The 21,531-nt window shown below is 35.9% G+C and overlaps 1 protein-coding gene across 1 annotated transcript in view; it reads left to right on the top strand.

Annotated features, from left to right (window-relative positions):
• Positions 1 to 21,531, top strand: part of LOC148950313 (neural cell adhesion molecule 1-A-like) — a 170,036-nt gene that overhangs the window by 57,764 nt on the left and 90,741 nt on the right. Inside the window, exons 6-7 of the mRNA XM_089091834.1 lie at positions 3,630 to 3,691; positions 9,137 to 9,290. Coding sequence (XP_088947960.1) covers positions 3,630 to 3,691; positions 9,137 to 9,290 — 216 coding nt within the window. The remainder of the gene's footprint in view (positions 1 to 3,629; positions 3,692 to 9,136; positions 9,291 to 21,531) is intronic.

Genomic DNA, 21,531 nt, shown 5'->3' with positions numbered 1-21,531 from the left:
TTGTCATTACGACATGTTGGTGTAGAGGTGTGGAACATGTTGCCCAATTATATAAAGGAATCACTTTTGTTAAGTTTATTTTAAAAAAATTTGTTTTTAAGATATCTTACTGAATAAAATAAAGTTGTTTATTTAGTTTTTTCGGTTAATGTTTTTTGAATAAGATATATGCGATAATCTTGTGAAGTAACTTATTTCCTTTCATATGTGGAATATGTGGAATACTCGTACATTGCTTAATTATATGTACAATTGATCTCAATAATCTCGTTCTGAAGAAAATACTTCAAATATATTATTGAGTAGATGAGAAAAGAGCTTATATTCTTTTTTGTTTATTTTTTGTTTGTTTGTTTTTTGTTTAGTTGTTCCGCTTAATGATATTAGAAATAGGATATTTTTGTTTGAAGATACGAGATACGTATTTTTGAACGATACGTACGATACTTACGTATTTTAGATACGTATTTTTCTCGTATTTTTGTCAAATTCGTTGTGATATTTTCATCAAATAATTAATTTCTTAAATCCCCGTATTGGCTGTTTACAGCCTCTGGCATGTTGGCAGTATGGGAATAAGCGTATGTATTATTTTTTATTTTGTCAATACATCAAGTCAAGTTAAGTTAAAGTCGCAGTTAAAGTAGTTGAAGCCACACAGTCGTAAGTAGTTGGAGTCACAATTAGTCGAAATTACAAGCAGTTACAAATGCAAGCAGTCATAGCCGTAATTAGTCACGGTTGGAGTCATAAATTGTCGCAGTAGCAGTAGTAGTAATATTGTAGTAGTAGAATAAGTTGTAATTGTACTTGTGGTTGTAGTATAAGTAGCTTTGGTAGTAGTAGTATCTCTGAAAGGTTCAATTTAATACCCTCGGCCGTCCCTCTTACGTTGTTTATCCGCTTTTGACATCCTGCATTTTGATTCAGTTCAACACACACTCCAACATCCCCTCCAAGTTTACCTTAATGCCGTTTGCAATTTCAGAGATATTATAGACACGCCTTTGACAACCATATTTAGTTATACACCTCCCTCAACATGCCCCAAAAGTTTTAGCTTAGTACCTTTAGCCGTTCCTAAGATATTACAATTGTGTGCTCATTAAAATCTTAGTCGGATATAGTGTCTTTTTGATTTAGTTTAGCGTCACCAATACCATGCTCTGCAAACTCTGACGCGGTGCCTCTAGCTGCTCCTGGGATATTGCACATATGCCGTTTTGACAATCTGGATATACTTAGTATCTTTTAGTTATACACTACCCCAACTTTCCCAGAAAAATAAAATTTAATACCCCATTCTGTTCCTGAGACATTTTATATATGCCATTTTGAAAACCATATGCCATTTTCAATTTAGCATCCTCAGCCCTTCCTGAGTCATTGATCATAAGTCCTGTTTACAACCAGAATGCACCTAGTGCCTTTTGATTTAGTTTTATAGTAACATGAACCTTCCCTGAAAATTTTTACTTAGTACCCTATTTCGTTTCTGAGATATTACATCTGTGCCATTTTGACAACCTGGAGACACTGAATCTCTCCTGATTTAGCGGCATTATAGTAAGCAGCAGTAAGCAGCATCAACGGTAGTGGTTGTTATAGCCCTGAAAATTTCAAATTAATGTCCTTCGCCGTTCCTGGGAGTTTGCTGCTCCACCTATCCGACAACCAGTATGTACCTAGTGCCTTTCGGTTTAGCTTTGCATCTCCATCATTTTTTACTGATAGTTTTAACTTAATACCCTATTTGAGTCCTAAGGTATCCTGCCTGTGTCATTTTAACAACTTAGATGGACTTAAACTATTTTGATTTAGTCCAACAGTAGCAGTAGTAGCAGCAGAAGTAGTAGTAGAATTAGTGACAATAGCAGTAATAATATTAGCAGGTTTGGAAGTTTTAGGTTTATACCCTAAGACATTGGTGGGATATTACGGATGCACTCTTTTAATAACTCGCTTGTACATAGTTTGTTTTATATAATTTTAGCAAAGTGAGAGTTTGGAGGCTTGGAGGTTTGTGAGAGTTTGAGAATTTGGAGGTTTTTGGGGGTTGATGGCCAAATATTAGGTTTGGAAATTACTATTAAGAAGAATAAGCTCGCTTTGAGCAGTAATAAATGAAGGTGAAGTGGTGAAGAGGTAGCAAGAAATTGATCAAGTGGATAGCGTCAGTAACCAGGGCAAGATTATTAGTATAGATTGTGGATGCTATGACTATGCAAAAAATACGATAAGCAAGGTGTTGGGTATTTTTCGTAGGTGAAAATAAAATTCTAGAAGAATAGGAAGACAAGTTTGCAGACTAAGATTAGAATACTGGAAGCCAATGTCAAGAGAGTGATAAAGTATGGTTACGAAAATCAGGTGTTTGGAAAGGCAGGGAAAGAATTGCCAACTGTTTTCTACTCATTTGACTAACTATATTTCAAACAGTAAGTGGGGTTCAGTTTTGTGAAAAGTGGGGTTCGATCCCATTTTTGTAGTGATATAATGAAAGAAAGCTTGAGATGGCTAGGCCACATTTTAGGTACAATGGATGATACAATGTCAAATATTGCACTCTTGTCCACCTATCTGGCACCAAAAGTAGGTCTTCTTCAAATGGGGTGAAAAGAGGTCATACATAAGAATTCTTATTACAACAGGAACAAAATAAAGAGGGAAGATTTTTATGGATTAGGATGGAGGAAGAGCATGCGCAGTTTTGTTGGCCTCAGGCAGCTTGACACTGAGTGAATTATTGGTAGTAATAGCAGTAGTAGCAGCATTTGAGAGATAAAAGTCTTGCCTGAGCCAATGTGTCAACGCAAAAGCCGATTATTTGAAAATCTTTAGAGCACTTGTAATGGTAAAATCAATAAATGATTTTTGAACAACCTGATGGCATCGCTTCTTGGGCTCTTTTTCTAGCAAAATGTTTGCATCACAAACGTTTGCGTTCGCAGACATCCCCTCGCGAATAGATCACGGTATATATCTCATAAGGATTTTGTCAGTTATATGGGAATTAGACAGAATTTTTATTTCTACTTCATTTAGAAAAAATACTGATCAGCCCTGTTTGCTTAGATGTTAACTACATAATATGCACAAAATTGATAAAACTTGGTTCATTAGTTTAAGACTACATCAACGTACCAAACTTATCACAGCCAACATATTAACACATCCAGATGCTTGGGTCCTCAGCTCTCCCAAATGGTACTCAATTCATTTGGGTGGCAGCTTGGGCCTCCAACCCTTGTGAATGGACCTGGCTTCCCTTGGGCCAGATTGCAAGACGTTCAGCCCTGAATTCAAGGCTCGCGAATAGATCAGGCTATGAATCGTAAATGGATTATGTCATTTTGATGGAAATTTGTTCGTTCCTAATTTGTTTACAAAAAAAAACTGATCCACCTTTATTATGCTGTTAATAGAGTGTATGCAAAAAGAAAAAGAAGAAAAAATGGTAATATTAAGGTCCAATAGTTTAGTAATGCATCAACTTTGTAGTTTTCCTTAAATAAGTTATATTTTTTGTAAAGATTTTGTTCCAAATATCAGCAGCAGACTCAGTGGTGTCAATTGTAGTAATTCTTGATTGTTCAGAATGAGCTTTCATCTGCTTTAACTCTTTTCAGGTTTAAGACCTTTAGCTCTTTCAAAATGTGCTTTGGAAGAAAAAGGACCTCAAATTTTAGTGGTAAGCATCTTCTAATGTTTCAGATTTCTGACTGTGGGAGAAATAACAGAAATATAATTGTTGGTTATGACTAGGGGTGGCAAGGCTAAGATATAACACCAGACAAAGGTTAATCATCTGGAGGTCAGCTATAAAAAAAAATATTGGATAATACATTCTAGAACGCCAAATTGATACCCTAGGCTAAAAGAGTAGTGATGATTTTTTCTGCAGTGAGCATGTAACCTCTGTAAAACACCTTAGGAAAATGACGAATGAGACTCTTAGTTCTTAGAAATAACAACTCAATTTCATATATAATTAAATTATAAACTATAATTTAAGTAAATTTGTATATTCTCTAAAATTGATCGAAATGTTTGGATTTTTAGAAAGTTTTTACATTATTTCCGTTGAATATGCTTATGTTATTATATTTCCTCCTTGTTCCCCCTTATTTAGTTAGCTAATGCTTGGCGTGAACGTCTACTTTTTGAATAATGTTAAGTGCTCGTCAAGATTAGGTGGTTCATGTCCTTACATATTGTGATAATCAAGACGTAGTTAGAAAAACCTATGAATTAACTCAAATTTTATTCATTTTTGGTCTTCTAAAATCTTACATGCTCCGTTCCTAACATACTGCAAAGAATGGCACCTGGAAGTTTGATTTTTGAGTTTAACAGTTTTGATTTTTGGAAGTTATATTTTTTAGTTTGAATCAGGGTGATTATCACTGCTGAAGGGTTTGCTGTAACCTAATAAAGAACAAACGATTGCCTACAGCAGGCCATTATTAAAATCACGCTTATTAAGAAAAAACTAGATGGTAGGGAAAATTGCCATTTGTAGCTGATTCACAAATGGTAACATTTATCTTGATTAGTTTTAATAGTAAAATGTTATTTTGAAAACCGATTTATGGGGAGTTTCAAAAACAACCTGAACCTTTTGAAATTGGAGTTGGATTGAAGTAAAAAGTATACCACTGGAATCAACATTGCCGAAAGCCCTTAACAGGAAACTAACAGCCTCAAGGCTTGAGCAACAAAGAAAATTACTTTCTGCGTGGGTAGCACTAATTTGTCCTCGTCATTGCTAGCAGGACACTGTATATCCCTTAGAGCTGTTTAAGGGCTCATTTGAAAGGACATTCCGATATAAAGTTCCATTTTTGATAAAAAGACACATAATTTTAAAATATAATGCAACTTTGGATAAAAACTGTTTCTTCATGTACAAGATAATGTAATACACGTATTTGCTTTTGAAGGAAATGATATCATAATGAATTGATTAAGCACGGTAGTTTGACGCCATATGTATGATGACACCTTAAATGACATCAATGACGTCATATCCAAATTCAAATCATGAGGTTGTATCAAATAATATTTAGTAGCATAACAAAGAGTCTTAAGTTTCTATGAAATTTCGAATTTGAGATATTTCACATTACCTATTTACTTAAGAATGAATTTAATGGAGAGCCTAGAACGATATTTTCAAGCACGAAGGGCTGTAAAAATATGCGAAGTATCCTTAAACCATTATTTTTCTTTTGAAAAATTTTCACACGAATTTGCTAAGAAATAATTAATCTTGAAAGGCTGCTTTGAGCCGCGAGGTAACGAAAATTTTGAATTGGTGGTAAGAACTGTCATTTTCCCTTGGATTTTTCTTTTTTCATACTTATGTTTGAGATGGCTTCCAAACATCAGGACGGGATGAGGAGAAAGTACGGTCTAGAGGGGAAAACTACCCTCTCCCAAATTACCTATATGCTACGCTTAAATACTAATGACTTTGAGCTGACTGCGTAATTTCATGCTGAAAATTAATTTATGTCTCAAATAACTAGTATGCATTTCCGAGAAGTTCGAGGAGATGCTGTATATACGTAAAAGTAAATTTTTGGAACGGGAAAATGGAAGAAAATAGCCATAAAGAAAAAATAATGGGGATATTTGTGTGCAAAGACAATGTTTCATCCCTGTTTTTCGCCCCGGTTAATGTTTTCATATTGGAGACCCATTCATTTTATGTACCCAAACCAAGAGATCTTTCTGGAGCTGTCAGAAACCGCTCTAAAGCCTCTTAGCGTACTACTACAAGTGTATCTATCTAGCGAGCAGGCTTTTTTTTTTTATCGCAGATTATTTCGTGCGAAAGCAATATGCCCGGACAATGTCCAAATGAGGGGAAAGCACAATTTCGAAATCATGAGATTTAAGGCTCCAACAATAGATGCTATGATTAACTTTTTGATAATAAGCCAAAAATTACCATTTACAATTTTGTTTCTTTAACATTGTTCAAAAACAGCTGTTTAAACAGCTGTTTTCTCATTTTATAAGCAAAAAACAGAAGAGAAACAGAAACAGGTCTTCTGTTTTTTGTTGACCTGTTCTGTTTCTGTTCTGTTTCATTCATATACTGTTTATTTTGTTTCTGTTTCTTCAGAAAAACAGAACAGTGCCCATGATTATTTGAGACCAGTGTATTGTATAAGGGTATGCAGATCACCTTTTTTATTTAAGAATAATATGTAGAGAAATAAATTATGCTATGCTTTATGGTGTTTAAGTTGATTTTTTTTCTATAAATAAATCTTATCAGTTTATCTATCTATTTACTCTATATATTTATTGTTTTTTTCCCATCAGTAAGTAATTGGCTATTGTTCTCGGAATTTGTGATCCGTACATACTTCCCTAATTTACGGGCCAAGGAGCCTTTAGGGGGACTAGGACAGTAAACTATTGTATGTGCATTGATAATGAATAAAATCTTATCTTATCTTAAAATACAATAAAATGGAAAAAAACAGGACATTAGAAACTTTGACAGAAAAACATTTAAAACGGGTTAGACTTCGCTTGAAGTCGATCAAGGGAACTTGTATTATGTTTGCGCAGACGAAAAAAGTCCGATCGTGATAAGCCTGATAATCTTAAAAGAATAAAAATATTAAAAGTAAAACTTTAAAACAACTTTTAAAACTTAAACTTTAAAATTCCCCTGAAATCGAGGAAGGGAATGGTAGGTGTTGAACCCGAGTCTCACGAGGGGGGTATAGAGAGTTCCCCCCTTAAAAAGACCAACTCCTATAATACAGAATAATAATCGATTAAAATTCAATGAAATGGAATCACCCACAAAAATCCCTTTTCGTTGGTAAGCTTTTAATTAAAGAAAGAACTTAATCAGAAAAAAAAATAGAAACGGGTTAAACTTGGCTTGAAGTCAATCAAGGGAGCTCATATTATTTTTTCGCAGACAAAAAAAGGCCAAATGGGTAATTCACTCTGTATTGCCCCCTTCCACTCATGTGACGCGTGGCCGGAAGCAACCCTCTAGGGCTGTGTCACTCTGCCCGCGAATTTGAAATTTTTTCATGTTCTTTCACTTGGGGAATATATGAAAAATGCTCACTGTGATTAGGAGACTGTGGGGGAAGGATCTCACAGGACTAGAAAAATTGAGGTTATGACTTTCAAAAAAATGGCGAAGTGTCCGTATTTTCGTCTTACCCTAGCTTTACTGAAGGTGCAAGACAAAATTAATATGTAAAGACAAATTTATTGTATGTATAATGTAAAAAAAAACTTATAAAATCTATCAGTAGTTAGAACTGGTATACATTTTTAAAGTGAAGCTCTTCCATATTTTTTTGGCTTGATAATCGAAAGCCGATTTGAATAAAATTGATTTCTGGGGTCTATTCTCGTTTATTGATGGATTTTGCACGACACTCCATATGCTTGGATAGAAGTGAAGATTGACAAAATCCTTTGGTACAGATGATGCAAGTATACGGGTTTTTTCTAGTGTGAACTCTCATATGAGTAGAAACGGTATAACTCACACATTGCACACACACAATACAGGTATATGGCTTTTCGCCAGTATGAACTCTCTGATGCCTGTTAAAATTTGAACTGTTATGTTGGAAAATCGTTTAGTACAGATCTTGCACTAAACAAACAAGGCTTCTCTCTTGTATGAGCTCTCAGGTGATTAGATAAATAAGAGATGATAGAAAATGTGTTTGCACAAATGTTACATTCATAAGGTTATATGTTTTTCCCTGTCACTGTGGTCTCTTTTTCCTCAGTGTTTGGGTGGATGTTGAATGAGGTATCTGTCAGAAGAGTGCCCTATGAAGTGCCATTATTTCGGCTAGTTGCAGCACCAGATGAGTCATTTTGGCTAAATTCAGATGAATTATAACGCCACCTTTTCTCTGGAGGAGTTTGATACTCAAAAATATCAGAAATGTTATCATACTCACTATGAAATGCTTTAATAAGTCCATCCATTTTTCAAACCAAATTTGTCAATAGCTTGTGAGAAACTAAATTTTGCCTTCCTATCCCAACTTTTAGATATACGCAAGTTTTCTAGCCCGGGGGGTCCCTTTTTCCTACAAATGTTGTTTTCTAAGAAAGAGCATGCCTTCTCGTATAAATTGTATAAATTATTGTAAGAAAAACACTTTTCCATGATATTTTGTAAATATTATTGTAGTGCTTTCTACCCTGGGAAGAATTCGCAAACATGGAGATAACTATGCGGGAGAAGTTCACATCTTTGAATGAAAAACAACACCTAGCCAGAAACGTTTTAGCCACTATGCGGGTGGTAGCGTTTTTCACTGGAAAAAACTATGCAGGGGGACATATTTTAAAAGCAAGGTAAAATAGATGCTAGCCTAATGAATGCTCCTAGTGATAGGAAATGCATAAAATTCGCATAATAATTAGAGAATATATATGTATACCACATATATGCATGAAAAAGGGCACCTAGAAAGAAAATAGGATTGGAAAGCTACACCATAACGGGAAAGCTAAAGACCCCCCGAAATGCGAAGAGAAAGGCATTTCACATCGGGAAAGCTAAAGACCTCCGGAATGCAATGAGAAAGGTACACCAAAAAGGGATTGCACTTGCTGGATAGCCTGATTTATCATAAAGCTGTCATAAAGATATGTCTAATACCGGTGCTGAGGGAATGACAACACTCTTATTGTGAAAACGTTAGTTTTTGTGGAAAACGATGATTTTTAGTGGATTGGTGATTTTAGTGGAAGACGACGAATTTTGATGTATTTTGTAAAAATTTAAACTTTTAGTAGTTCATTACATGAGCAGGCACCTAAACTTTAATTATAATAAGATGAACTGACCCTTTTAATATATCATGCCGATTTTCATATCTAATTCACCTTCTATGGGCACTTTAAAAATCAACGAGTTTGAAATGTTTGAAATCAGCACAAGGAACGTATCCATTTGATGTATACGTGTGTTGCTACCAAAATTTGGGTTTTGGCGTTTCTAATTTTTCATACAAATTTTCTTCTTTACTTACTTTACATTATCATATAAGGTTGAAAGGAAAGAATAAAAAACTATCTCAATTACTACTGACTGACAATTTTTATTGACTCTGGTTTTTAGGTTTCATGTGAAGATTCTAGCCTCTCAAAGGAGCCTGTAACATTCACAATGGAACTTTTCGATACAGAGAGTGGGCTAATGCTGGCCAATAATACGAATTCTAAGCCCGTTTTTGAAGTAGAAGGTCTAGATAGACAAGCCAAAGTACTTGCAGGTGAGGGTTTAAAAACTACCTCCATTGTTCTTTTTATTAAATAATTTTCAAAGAAAGTGTCTTTCGGGTAAAAACGATAAAATAATAATAATATAATAATATTTATTTATAACCCACTCACATCACAAGATAAATAGTGGAGTAAACACACAGACAACAAAAATGTCATTCAAAAATGAAAATCAGCAATAAAATTACAAAAAAACATAAATCACCAATAACAATTAAACAATAATAACATTAAATAAATAAAGTTAATAAAAAAACGGATCAAACCATGGTGAGGCAATAAACGCCGATTAGCTGTTTCTGAAAGCTTTTTGTGTAAACAAGTCAGCTTCTCAGTAATATTAAATAAAAAAAAAATGTTTAATGAAAGTAAGAAGCGACATGAAAGCTTAAAACGAAAAGAAATTATTCCGTATATGAAAGAGGATGTCCCCTCCTCAACGTCCCTCTCCCTTTACGCTAAAGTTTCACTCTTTCTCACAACTCTATTTTATAAAACAATAAAACACTTTACATAAAGAAAGAAAAACGAGCAAAAATGGGGTTTTTATAGGCCAAATTAAAATACTGAAAAAACAAAGCGAATATTTCGAGAGTACAAACGCCTCTCTTCTTCAGCGCGAAACGAAATAATGTACCCAAGGAAAGTGCCGAAGAAAAAAAAAACAAACGCGGAAAGTCAATGTGAAAAGAACCAAAAAACCAACGAAAAAAGTCCCAAAAAATTAAAAGATGAATAAAATTCAATAAAAGCCAAAAATTAAAAGAATTAAAACCAAATACCTAACAACCATAAAAGCAAGTTATTCGCCAATATCCGCGATTTGCACAAAATCCAAAAAAAAATGAACTGCCATCGACGGATACTAGCGAACAACTGACAAAGAAAAGGAAACAATTCATTCATTCAAAAAACAAAACGAACCAGCAATTAAATAAGTTGGAGAACAATGTCATTTGATTTCGGATTTTCATTAATGCATTTCTTGCAGACACCCTTTGAGACCTAAGGGGTTGTTCAAGTGTCTAATTAGATGACTGGGACAGTGGTTCAAGGCTTATTTCAGGGATTACTAAAGTATCGGCTTCTCTTTTGAGAAAACCGAAATATGACTCGATTATTCTTAAATCGCCGGCATCTCTGTTTAAAGCTAGACCTAAATGTTGGTATTTATAAATTTCAACAGCTTCTCTGTAGTGCTGGATAATACCTTTGTCATGCGAAATAAGACCAGCTTGATTAAACAAAATAGTATGGTCTGGTTTTTCAAAAATATGCTCTGCAAGGGCAGAGTCAAAAATTTTCTGGTTTTTTCCACCTTTTAAGTGTATTATTAATTGAACTAGAGTGCTGAGTTAATCTATCCGTTAGTCGCTGATCAGTTCTTCCGATATACCAAAGACCACACGAACAAGGAATTCTGTAGACACCGGAGTATTGACCTATCGGGATAGGGTCTTTACCTTGATAAATTTTGGACCTGATAGTTTTTCTGGGTCTATAGTAAGTGTAAATGTTATTTTTCCTTAGATTTTTTTAAATGTGGTCTGAAACCCCTTTAACGTATGGGAGACCAAGATAAACTGGATTTTCCCTTTGATTTGTGTTTTCTGTGGAACTATCTGATAATCTTTTAATGCGTTTTGCAATTACAGAATTTATTAAACTAATTGGATAACCATTCCCAAATAAAATATCTCTAAGGTGGTTGAGCTCTAAATCCAAGAAGCGTGTTGAAAAATCTTTCAATGCTCTATCAACTAGAGTAGTAACAACTCCTCTTTTCACAGCAGGAAATATTCCTGCTCTCGAAATATTCGCTTTGTTTTTTCAGTATTTTCATTTGGCCTATAAAAACCCATTTTTGCTCGTTTTTCTTTCTTTATGTGATGTCAGGCCAATGTGGTTTAAGAAATTATCTTATAACACTTTAGTGTAAAGAGCGGGGCATTGAGGAGGGGGCAGCCCCTTTCATATACGGAATAATTTCTGTTCGGTTTAAGTATTAATGTCGCTCCTTACTTTCAGTTCAAAAACTTTTTTATTTAATTTCTGAACCTTTTTGAATTGATGCAGGTTTTAAATTTGGCTCACTGTACATGAATAATTAAAATAAAATTTGCGTATTAATTTTACATTTCTTGAACCAATAATGACCTTATAATAACCTAAGTTTGATCTTTGCTTCAGTTATTTAAGAATGACTCCTGGATCACAAAGGCTGTTTAATTAGAATAATAACCTCTTTTAAAAGTTAAAAAGGAAACTATAGCGTAAGAGCGAGCTATTGAGGAGAGGTAACCCATCTCATATAAATAATATTTTCTGCTTGTTTTAAGTTTTAATATTACTTCTTTCTTTCAGTTGGAAAAATTTGTTTTTATTTAATTGCTTATCGTTTTTTAAATAATACCTGGAAATCCAGCTCCCCTCCATGGAAAATTCCCTTCCCCCACGAAAAGTTCCTCCATGGAAAGATTCTTCCACTTAACGTAAATTAGCGATATTTGTGGAACTAATTTTGTAAGGCACAGTAACAAAACGGCCAAAGAGGTCGAAACTATTTGTATGAGAATAAAAGTCACAAGTTGAGCAATTCTCAAATGACTGAAATTAATGAAAGAAAAGATCTTTAAAAGATATACGTAATTATTTATGGTCGGTTTAAGTTTTAATGTTATCCCTTACTTTCAGTCGGGAAAAACTTTTTTTTTTTAATAACAACCACAAGCCGAAGAAATACAATATCTTTGGTTCAATATCACATAAAAATCATAGTTATGAGGCTGCTTAAGGTAAAATTAAATGCTAAGATTGGCCGGAAAATAACACAAACAAATTATTCCTTATATCGGCCATTATATTACAAAATTCGAACTTTAGCGTAAAGAGCGAGGTATTGACGAGGGGGCAAACTTGTTCATATGAGTAATATGAGGGGGTTCGCCACCTCGTCAATACCTCGCTCTTTACACTAAAGTTAGAATTTTGTTCCAATTTTTTAGAATAAATAGCTCTTTTGAAAGTACTAAAAATACTACAGCGTAAAGAGTGAGGTATTGAAGAGGTGACGAACCCCCTCATATACGTAATAATTTCTGTTTGCTTTTAGTTTTAATGATACTCCTTACATTCGTTTGAAAAAAGTTGTTTTTTATTTAATTTCTGATTGTTTTTTAAATAATGCTGGGAAATCCAGCATTTTTCATGGAAATTCTCTTCCCCCCATAAAAAATTCCTCCATGGAAAGATCCTCCCACGTAAACCAGTCCCTCCGACCCCTCTCCCCAGAAAATTATGGGGATGATTTGACCAAAATTCTTTATAAACATCTTATATGCCCCCGGGGCATACTTAACAGTAGAAAGGCCTCATGAGGTCCTACCCCTCACCCCTGCTGCCATCTACAATTTAGTTTAATGCCGACGGGGGTCCATATATGGGCATAGAGTCCCTAGGGAGATGGTTTTTCTCACTGAGAATGAAAAAACAGGATTTTTCTCACTTGAAAAAACAGGATTTTTCTCACATTGATGGATGTTTCATGGACGGTTATGAGTATTGGTCAATTTATTTGATGTTTTTCTTGGATGTCAACAGTAATTTATGTCTATTTTATGGTTTTTGTCACTGAGAATGAAAAAATAGGATTTTTCTCACTTTGATGTATTTCCAAGGAGAATTGTCTCCGGGCGAAGTTTATTAATGTCTTTGGGGTTCGTCCAGGAGAATTGTTTCCGGGTAAAGTTTGCAAATGCGCATTAACGGTGGGGAAGAGATATTTTGATCTTAGAGATGAACAGATTAGCGCGGGAAACGGTTTCCTAGAAATTTCAAATGTGACTGTGCAGGGATGTCAAAACAAAGTGAGTACGCAGAAATTACGTTTAGGGATTATTTGGGCGAAACCGTTTTAGATATTTTAGGGAATTATTTCGGTGAAACAGTTAGAGACATTTTAAAAGATAATTTTAGAAGATGATTGAGAAGAGAAGTTGAGGGTGTAACTCTGTGGTCGTTATAATACACAAGTTGTATTTGAACAGTGTTGTGAGGTCCTCTACCCCAACCCCAAAGGGCCCCGACCCCCAATACCCCAACCCAAAGGCCCCCCGACCCACTCAAATGCCCCAAAGCCCCCAAATGTCCCCCGCACCCCTAAGTGCCCCGGGGCCCCCATATTTTTTTTGTTTGCATGTCTGGGTTGGTGTTGGCAAGTCCAATATTTGTCTTTGTTGGTTTGTATATCTAAAGTGCATATCTTTCTCTGTTTGCATGTCTGATTCTATTTGTTTGCATGTCTGGGTTGGTGTTTGCAAGTCCAAGTATTTGTCGTTGTGGTTTGTATATCTAAAGTGCCTGTCTTTCTCTGTTTGCATGTCTGATTCTATTTGTTTGCATGTCTGGGTTGGTGTTTGCAAGTCCAAGTATGTGGCGTTGTGGTTTGTATATCTAAAGTGCCTATCTTTCTCTGTTTGCATGTCTGATTCTATTTGTTTGCATGGCTGGGTTGGTGTTTGCAAGTCCAACTATTTGTCTGTGTTGGTTTGTATATATAAAGTGCCTATCTTTATCTGTTTGCATATCTGATTCTATTTGTTTGCATGTCTGGGTTGGTGTTTGCAAGTCCAACTATTTGTTTTTGTTGGTTTGTATATCTAAAGTGCATATCTTTCTCTGTTTGCATATCTGATTCTATTTGTTTGCATGTCTGGGTTGATGTTTGCAAGTCCAAGAATTTATCTTTGTTGGTTTGTATATATAAAGTGCCTGTCTTTCTCTGTTTGCATGTCTGATTCTATTTGTTTGCATGTGTGGGTTGGTGTTTGCAAGTCCAAGTATCTGTCTTTGATGGTTTATATATCTAAAGTGCCTGTCTTTCTCTGGTTGCATGTCTGATTCTATTTGTTTGCATGTCTGGGTTGGTATTTGCATCTCGAGTGCCTATCTTTCTCTGTTTGCATGTCTGATTCTATTTGTTTGCATGTCTGGGTAGATGTTTGCAAGTCCAAGTATTTGTCTTTGTTGGTTTGTATATCTAAAGTTCATATCTTTCTCTGTTTGCATGTCTGATTCTATTTGTTTGCATGTCTGGGTTGGTGTTTGCAAGTCCAAGTGTTTGTCGTTGTGGTTTGTATATCTAAAGTACCTGTATTTATCTGTTTTGCATGTCTGATTCTATTTGTTTGCATGTCTGGGTTGGTGTTTGCAAGTCCAAGTATTTGTCTTTGTTGGTTTGTATACCTAAAGTGCCTCTATTTCTCTGTTTGCATGTCTGATTCTATCTGTTTGTATGTCTGGTTTGTTGTTTGCAAGTCCAAGATTTGGTCTTTGTTTTTTTGTACAACTAAAGTGTCTGTCTTTCTCTGTTTTAAGGTCTGATTCTATTTGTTTACATGTCTGGGTTGGTATTTGCAAGCCCAAGTATTTGTCTTGGTTGGTTTGTATATCTAAAGTTCCTGTATTTCTCTGTTTTGCATGTCTGAATCTATTTGTTTGCATGTTTGGGTTGATGTTTGCAAGTCCAAGTATTTGTCTTTGTTGGTTTGTATACCTAAATTGCATCTATTTCTCTGTTTGCATGTCTGATTCTCTCTGTTTGCATGTCTGGGTTGATGTTTGCAAGTCCAAGAATTTATCTTTGTTGGTTTGTATATCTAAAGGGCCTGTCTTTCTCTGTTTGCATGTCTGATTCTATTTGTTTGCATGTCTGGATTGGTGTTCGCAAGTCCAAGTATTTGTCTTTGTTGGTTTGTATATCTAAAGTGCCTGTCTTTCTCTGTTTGCGTGTCTGATTCTATTTGTTTGCATGTCTGGGTTGGTGTTTGCAAGTCCAAGTATTTGCCATTGTTGTTTTGTATATCTAAAGTACCTGTCTTTCTCTGTTTGCATGTCTGATTCTATTCGTTTGCATGTCTGAGTTGGCGTTTGCAAGTCCAAGGCTAGATTAAGTTGGGTTAGATTAGGTTAGGTTAAGTTAGGTTAGCCTATATACGCGCGCATACGTTTTGCTACAACTGCAAGCATGCATAGTGAGAGAGAAATACAAAGTCGACCTGCTGGGATTTTCCGGCGAGTATGGTTAGGTTAGATTAGGCTAGATTAAGTTAGGTTAGGTTAGGCTAGGTTAGATTAGGTTAGGTTAGGTTAGGTTAGCCTACGTATGCGCGCGTACAAACAAATAGAATCAGACATGCAAACAGAGAAAGACAGGCACTTTAGATATACAAACCAACAAAGACAAATACTTGGACTTGCAAACACCAACCCAGACATGCAAACAAATAGAATCAGACATGCAAAACAGAGAAAAACATGCATTTTAGATATACAAACCAACAAAGACAAATACTTGGACTTGCAAACACCAACCCAGATATGCAAACAGAGAAAGACAGAAACTTTAGATATACAAACCAACAAAGACAAATACTTGGACGTGCAAACATCAACCCAGACATGCAAAAAAATATAATCAGACACGCAAAAAGAGAAAAACATGCATTTTATATATACAAACCAACAAAGACGGATACTTGGACTTGCAAACACCAACCCAGACATGCAAACAAATAGAATCAGACATGCAACCAGAGAAAGACAGGCACTTTAGATATAAAAACCATCAAAGACAGATACTTGGACTTGCAAACACCAACTCACACATGCAAACAAATAGAATCAGACATGCAAACAGAGAAAGACAGGCACTTTAAATATACAAACCAACAAAGACAAATACTTGGACTTGCAAACATCAACCCAGACATGCAAACAAATAGAATCAGATATGCAAACAGAGAAAGATATGCACTTTAGATATACAAACTAACAAAGACAAATAGTTGGACTTGCAAACACCAACCCAGACATGCAAACAAATAGAATCAGACATGCAAACAGAGAAAGATATGCACTTTAAATATACAAACCAACAAAGACAAATAGTTGGACTTGCAAACACCCACCCAGACATGCAAACAAATAGAATCAGACATGCAAACAGAGAAAGATAGGCACTTTAGATATACAAACCACAACGCCAAATACTTGGACTTGCAAACACCGACCCAGACATGCAAACAAATAGAATCAGACATGCAAACAGATAAAAACAGGCACTTTAGATATACAAACCACAACGACAAATACTTGGACTTGCAAACACCAACCCAGACATGCAAACAAATAGAATCAGACATGCAAACAGAGAAAGATATGCACTTTAGATATACAAACCAACAAAGACAAATACTTGGACTTGAAAACATCAACCCAGACATGCAAACAAATAGAATCAGACATGCAAAAAGAGAAAGATAGGCACTTTAGATGCAAACACCATCCCAGACATGCAAACAAATAGAATCAGACATGCAACCAGAGAAAGACAGGCACTTTAGATATATAAACCATCAAAGACAGATACTTGGACTTGCAAACACCAACCCACACATGCAAACAAATAGAATCAGACATGCAAACAGAGAAAGACAGGCACTTTAAATATACAAACCAACAAAGATAAATACTTGGACTTGCAAACATCAACCCAGACATGCAAACAAATAGAATCAGATATGCAAACAGAGAAAAATAGGCACTTTAGATATACAAAACAACAAAGACAGATACTTGGACTTGCAAACACCAACCCAGACATGCAAACAAATAGAATCAGACATGCAAACAGAGAAATATAGGCACTTTAGATATACAAACCAACAAAGACAAATACTTGGACTTGCAAACACCAACCCAGACATGCAAACAAATAGAATCAGGCATGCAAACAGAGAAAGATAGGCACTTTAGATATACAAACCACAACGACAAATACTTGGACTTGCAAACACCGACCCAGACATGCAAACAAATAGAATCAGACATGCAAACAGAGAAAGATATGCACTTCAGATATACAAACCAACAAAGACAAATACTTGGACTTGCAAATACCAACCCAGACATGCAAACAAAAAAATGTGGGGGCCCGGGGCACTTGGGGGGGGGCATTTGGGGGTTTTGGAGTATTTGAGTGGGTCGGGGGGCCTTTGGGTTGGGGTATTGGGGGTCGGGGCCCTTTGGGGTTGGGGTAGAGGACCTCAAAACACTGTTCAAATACAACTTGTGTATTATAACGACCACAGAGTTTCACCCTCAAATCCTCTTCTAAAACATCTTCTAAAATCATCTTTTAAAATGTCTCTATCTGTTTCGCCCAAATAATTCCCTAAAATGTCTAAAACGGTTTCGCCCAAATAACCCCTAAACGTAATTTCTGCGTGATCCTTTTGTTTTGGCATCCCTGCGCTTTCACATTTGAAATTTCTAGGAAACCCTTTCCCGTGTTAATCTCTTCATCTCTAAGATCAAAATATCTCTTCCCCACCGTTAATGCGCGTTTGCAAACTTCACTCGGAAACAATTCTCCTGGACGAACTCCAAAGACATTAATAAACTTCGCCCGGAGACAATTCTCCTTGGAAATACATCAAAGTGAGAAAAATCCTGTTTTTTCATTCTCAGTGACAAAAGCCATAAAACAGACATAAATTACTGTTAACATCCAAGAAAAACAACAAATAAATTGACCAACACTGATAACCGTCTAAGAAACATCCATCAATGCGAGAAAAATCCTGTTTTTTTCAAGTGAGAAAAATCCTGTTTCTTCATTCTCAGTGAGAAAAACCATCTCCCTAGGGACTCTATGCCCATATATGGACCCCCGTCGGCATTAAACTAAATTGTAGATAGCAGCAGGGGTGAGGGGTAGGACCTCATGAGGCCTTTCTGCTCTTAACAACTTTTCCCCCGGGCTCTGGGGGGTATGTTGAACTCGAAGTTTTTGTTATCTGATCATTGGACTTTTTCGAACAAAATAGCTATTTCAAAATTTTGATCGGATGTATTTAGGGAAAAGAGAGTGGGTGGGGGGAGGTAGATCCCTTGCGATTACTTTGACTTTTTAGGAAGGAACTAGAACTTTCTACTTTCAATCAATTGAGCCCCCTCTGAAGTTTATACGATCACCCCTTTCACAAGAACCTTATATGCCCCTGGGGCATAATTTACAACACGTACCCATGGGCTCTGGGGGGCTGTGTCAACCCCGGAAATTTTGTTATCTGATATTTGAACTATTTTGAACAAAATTGCTGTCCCAAAATTTTTTTTCAGATACGTTTGGGGAAAAAAGGGCATGGGGGATTAGTCAAAAAGTGAACTAGAGCTTTCAATTTTCCATCAAATGAGTCCCTCTGAAGTTTATACGAGCGCCCCTTCCATAAGAACCATATATGCCTCCAGGGTATAACTTACAACACTTGCCCCCCGGCTCTGGGGGTTGTGTTGACTTCGGAGTTCTTTATATCTGATCTGTTAGCTATTCTTAACCAAATTGCTATCTCAAAATTTTTAACACATGCACCTAGAGAAAAAAGGGAGTGGGGGGCTAGTTGCCTTCTGATCATTTTCAACTCTTAAAAGGGCACTAGAACTTCCAATCGAATGAGCTCCCTTCGAAATTTATACAACCACCTCTTTTATATGAAGTGCCTTTGGGAAAAAATAAATTATTATAAAACATTGAAGCCTTGTGGCCTTTACTCTAGGCAACACTGCATCGTTGCCTCTGATAGCTGCAAAGACAGTTGTTCAATAGCATTCTACCTTGTCTCTCAGTTGATATGTATTTTGTGTTAAGGAAAGCTTTGCCCATTACTGAGGGCAACCCAAAAAGCCATAGGCCATGCTGTAAAAAAAAGAATAAAAAAAAAATCAAGACGTAAAAATTGTATTATTCTACAAAGTTTAAATTTTGCAGTTTTTTATTTTTATTTTTGGGAGAGAATAATTCCACCCTATTTTGTTGGGTGGCTATTTTTAATACCGAGTTGGTGATAACACTAAAAATATTCTACGATGGTAATATCATTTTCTAGATAACTCTATACATTATAAAATCTTTTGGCTAGAAATATAAATGTTTTAATCCGTTGTGATAGCCTGAACTCTAAAAACGACATCAAGAGCGTTTACGTCTAATCAAAAACAGCCTAGACAAGCCACGTCAAACCAAGTCTAAACTGACACAGCCTAAGCTAACAAATATTGTTTGACTGGAGAAAAAATTGGTTAACTATAGACTAGAAGGGACATTAGTCCTGCTTTTGAAGTAGTCTCCATCGCTCTGAACGCCTGAAGTGCCCTGCGAGAAATCAAAGTACCAGAAATAATTGTCCCTTTTGAAAGGGGAATAGTGGCAATAAAGATCAGAGCTCATATGACGTTTGCTTCTAGCTACAAATGCTTTATAAACCATTAGATTAGAGTCTAACCCTCTAAATTTTTCTTTTGACCCTATCACGTTTGACTGAGATTAAGCCTATCTGGTAAATACGGCACAAAGAAATTGACAAAGTATGAAGACAAATTTTGACCTTAACAGTCAAACACTTCATAGGATTAAACTGTGAGTAAATAGTGACTCCTGCTTATATTAACCGAAACTCTATACAAAAAAGACCTTTGATAACAATATATACATAAATTAATTATATTTTTATGGTGATTCGAAACGTGTCATGAAGCGCCATCGGGAGAGAGAGAGAGAGAGAGAGAGAGAGAGAGAGAGAGAGAGTGAGAGAGAGAGAGAGAGAGAGAGAGAGAGAGAGAGGGAGAGAGAGAGAGAGAGAGAGAGAGAGAGAGAGAGAGCGTTGAACCCGAAAGAAAATTGCCTGATTTTTGAAAAGGAACACAAATCCCCGAAAGAGCGAATGGTCTTATTTAAAATTACACGATCAAATTTATCATGTCAGGAAACACTATTGCATTGGTTTCAAGCTCTGATTCATAAGAACACGTAATCAGGAACACAAAAAGAATTATCACGGATGGGCTTTTTTTGTTTTTTGTTGTTTTTCCGCATGAGTGATCGTATTGAGCAAATGATCCAAGGAAATCGGGAAAGGACTCATTTGAGTAAAAATTAAATAGCCGAATCTTTTTTTAAGCAGAAAAATTTGTGTGACAGTAAAATCCAGTTTTCCATCATTTTGGGGCACAAAACTACCTTCTTAACCCAAAGAGGGTCACCAAACCACCAATAAAATTCTGAGATATCTAATCAATAGAAATATAAGAAATTAAATAATGCTTACCAGTTTCAGGGGCAATAATGGCCCGCGGTGGTACATTTGTCCTTAAGGATGCACGTAGTCCATCCATGGTACTTTATATAGAACTTTATTTTAAAATGTCGCTTAACCAAGTTGATTCACTTGAGGCTTCAGAAAATTATGCACAGTGATGGACAATTTCACATCCACTATCATGGAGGAGGACTGCAGGATTTTCTATGTAGAAGGGCCTTAAAAAGTGTTTTTTACCCCCAATTTTTTTTAACTCTCTGTGAGCATTCGGATAAATATTGAAAATTGTTTTGCGGGAAGGGAGGGGACTAGGAGTGAATTTAAATCTCCTTCCATTCCTTTTAATATTTTCAACTAAGCATGCAATGTAAATGTTGAAGGGTGCTAGATACAATCTAATTGCAGGATTTTTTTTTCTGTTTCATTGACAGTGCAATGGCGCTGCCTAAGTAAAGAACGATGTTGGCACAATGTAATATTTTTTTGTTTAGACCAGGGCACTTCGTATCGAAAAAGTTGTCGTAGAAACTTCGAAAAGGGCTCATTCGATTGAAAATTAGAAGGGCTTGTGCCCTTTTGAATAGTCGACAGTGATTGGAGGAGAACTAACACCCCTCTCACACTCACTATCTCCCCAAACATATCCAATCAAAATTTAGTCATTTTGTTCGACCTAGTTAAAAGGTCCAGAAAATATGTCTTTGAGGATTACACTCTCACACAGCCCTCAGGGTAAGGGTTGTAAGTTATGCCCTGGGGTATACAAAGTTTTTATCGAACGCGTTATGGTAGAAACTTCAAAAAGGGCTCATTCGATTAGAAATTGAAAGGGCTAGTGCAGTTTTTAATAGTCGAAAGTGATAGGAGGGTAACTAACCACCCTTTCAAACCTAAAATTTCCCCAACCACATACAATCAAAATTTTTGAGACAACCATTTTGTTCAACGTAGTTGAAAGTTCTGGAAATTGGTTCATGAGGAAGACAGTCCTCCCCCTAGGGCCCTTAGGGCAAGGGTTGTAAGTTATACCCTGAGGGCTTATAAGGTTTTTTATAGAAAACACTTTATAGAAAAC

The sequence above is a fragment of the Artemia sp. Qi Xiang Cuo genome, chromosome 7 (assembly GCF_049724085.1).
Source record: "Artemia sp. Qi Xiang Cuo chromosome 7, ASM4972408v1, whole genome shotgun sequence".
Lineage (NCBI taxonomy): Eukaryota > Metazoa > Arthropoda > Branchiopoda > Anostraca > Artemiidae > Artemia > Artemia sp. Qi Xiang Cuo.
The sequence above is the reverse complement of the archived record's forward strand: the minus strand, read 5'-3'. Positions and strand labels throughout refer to the sequence as shown.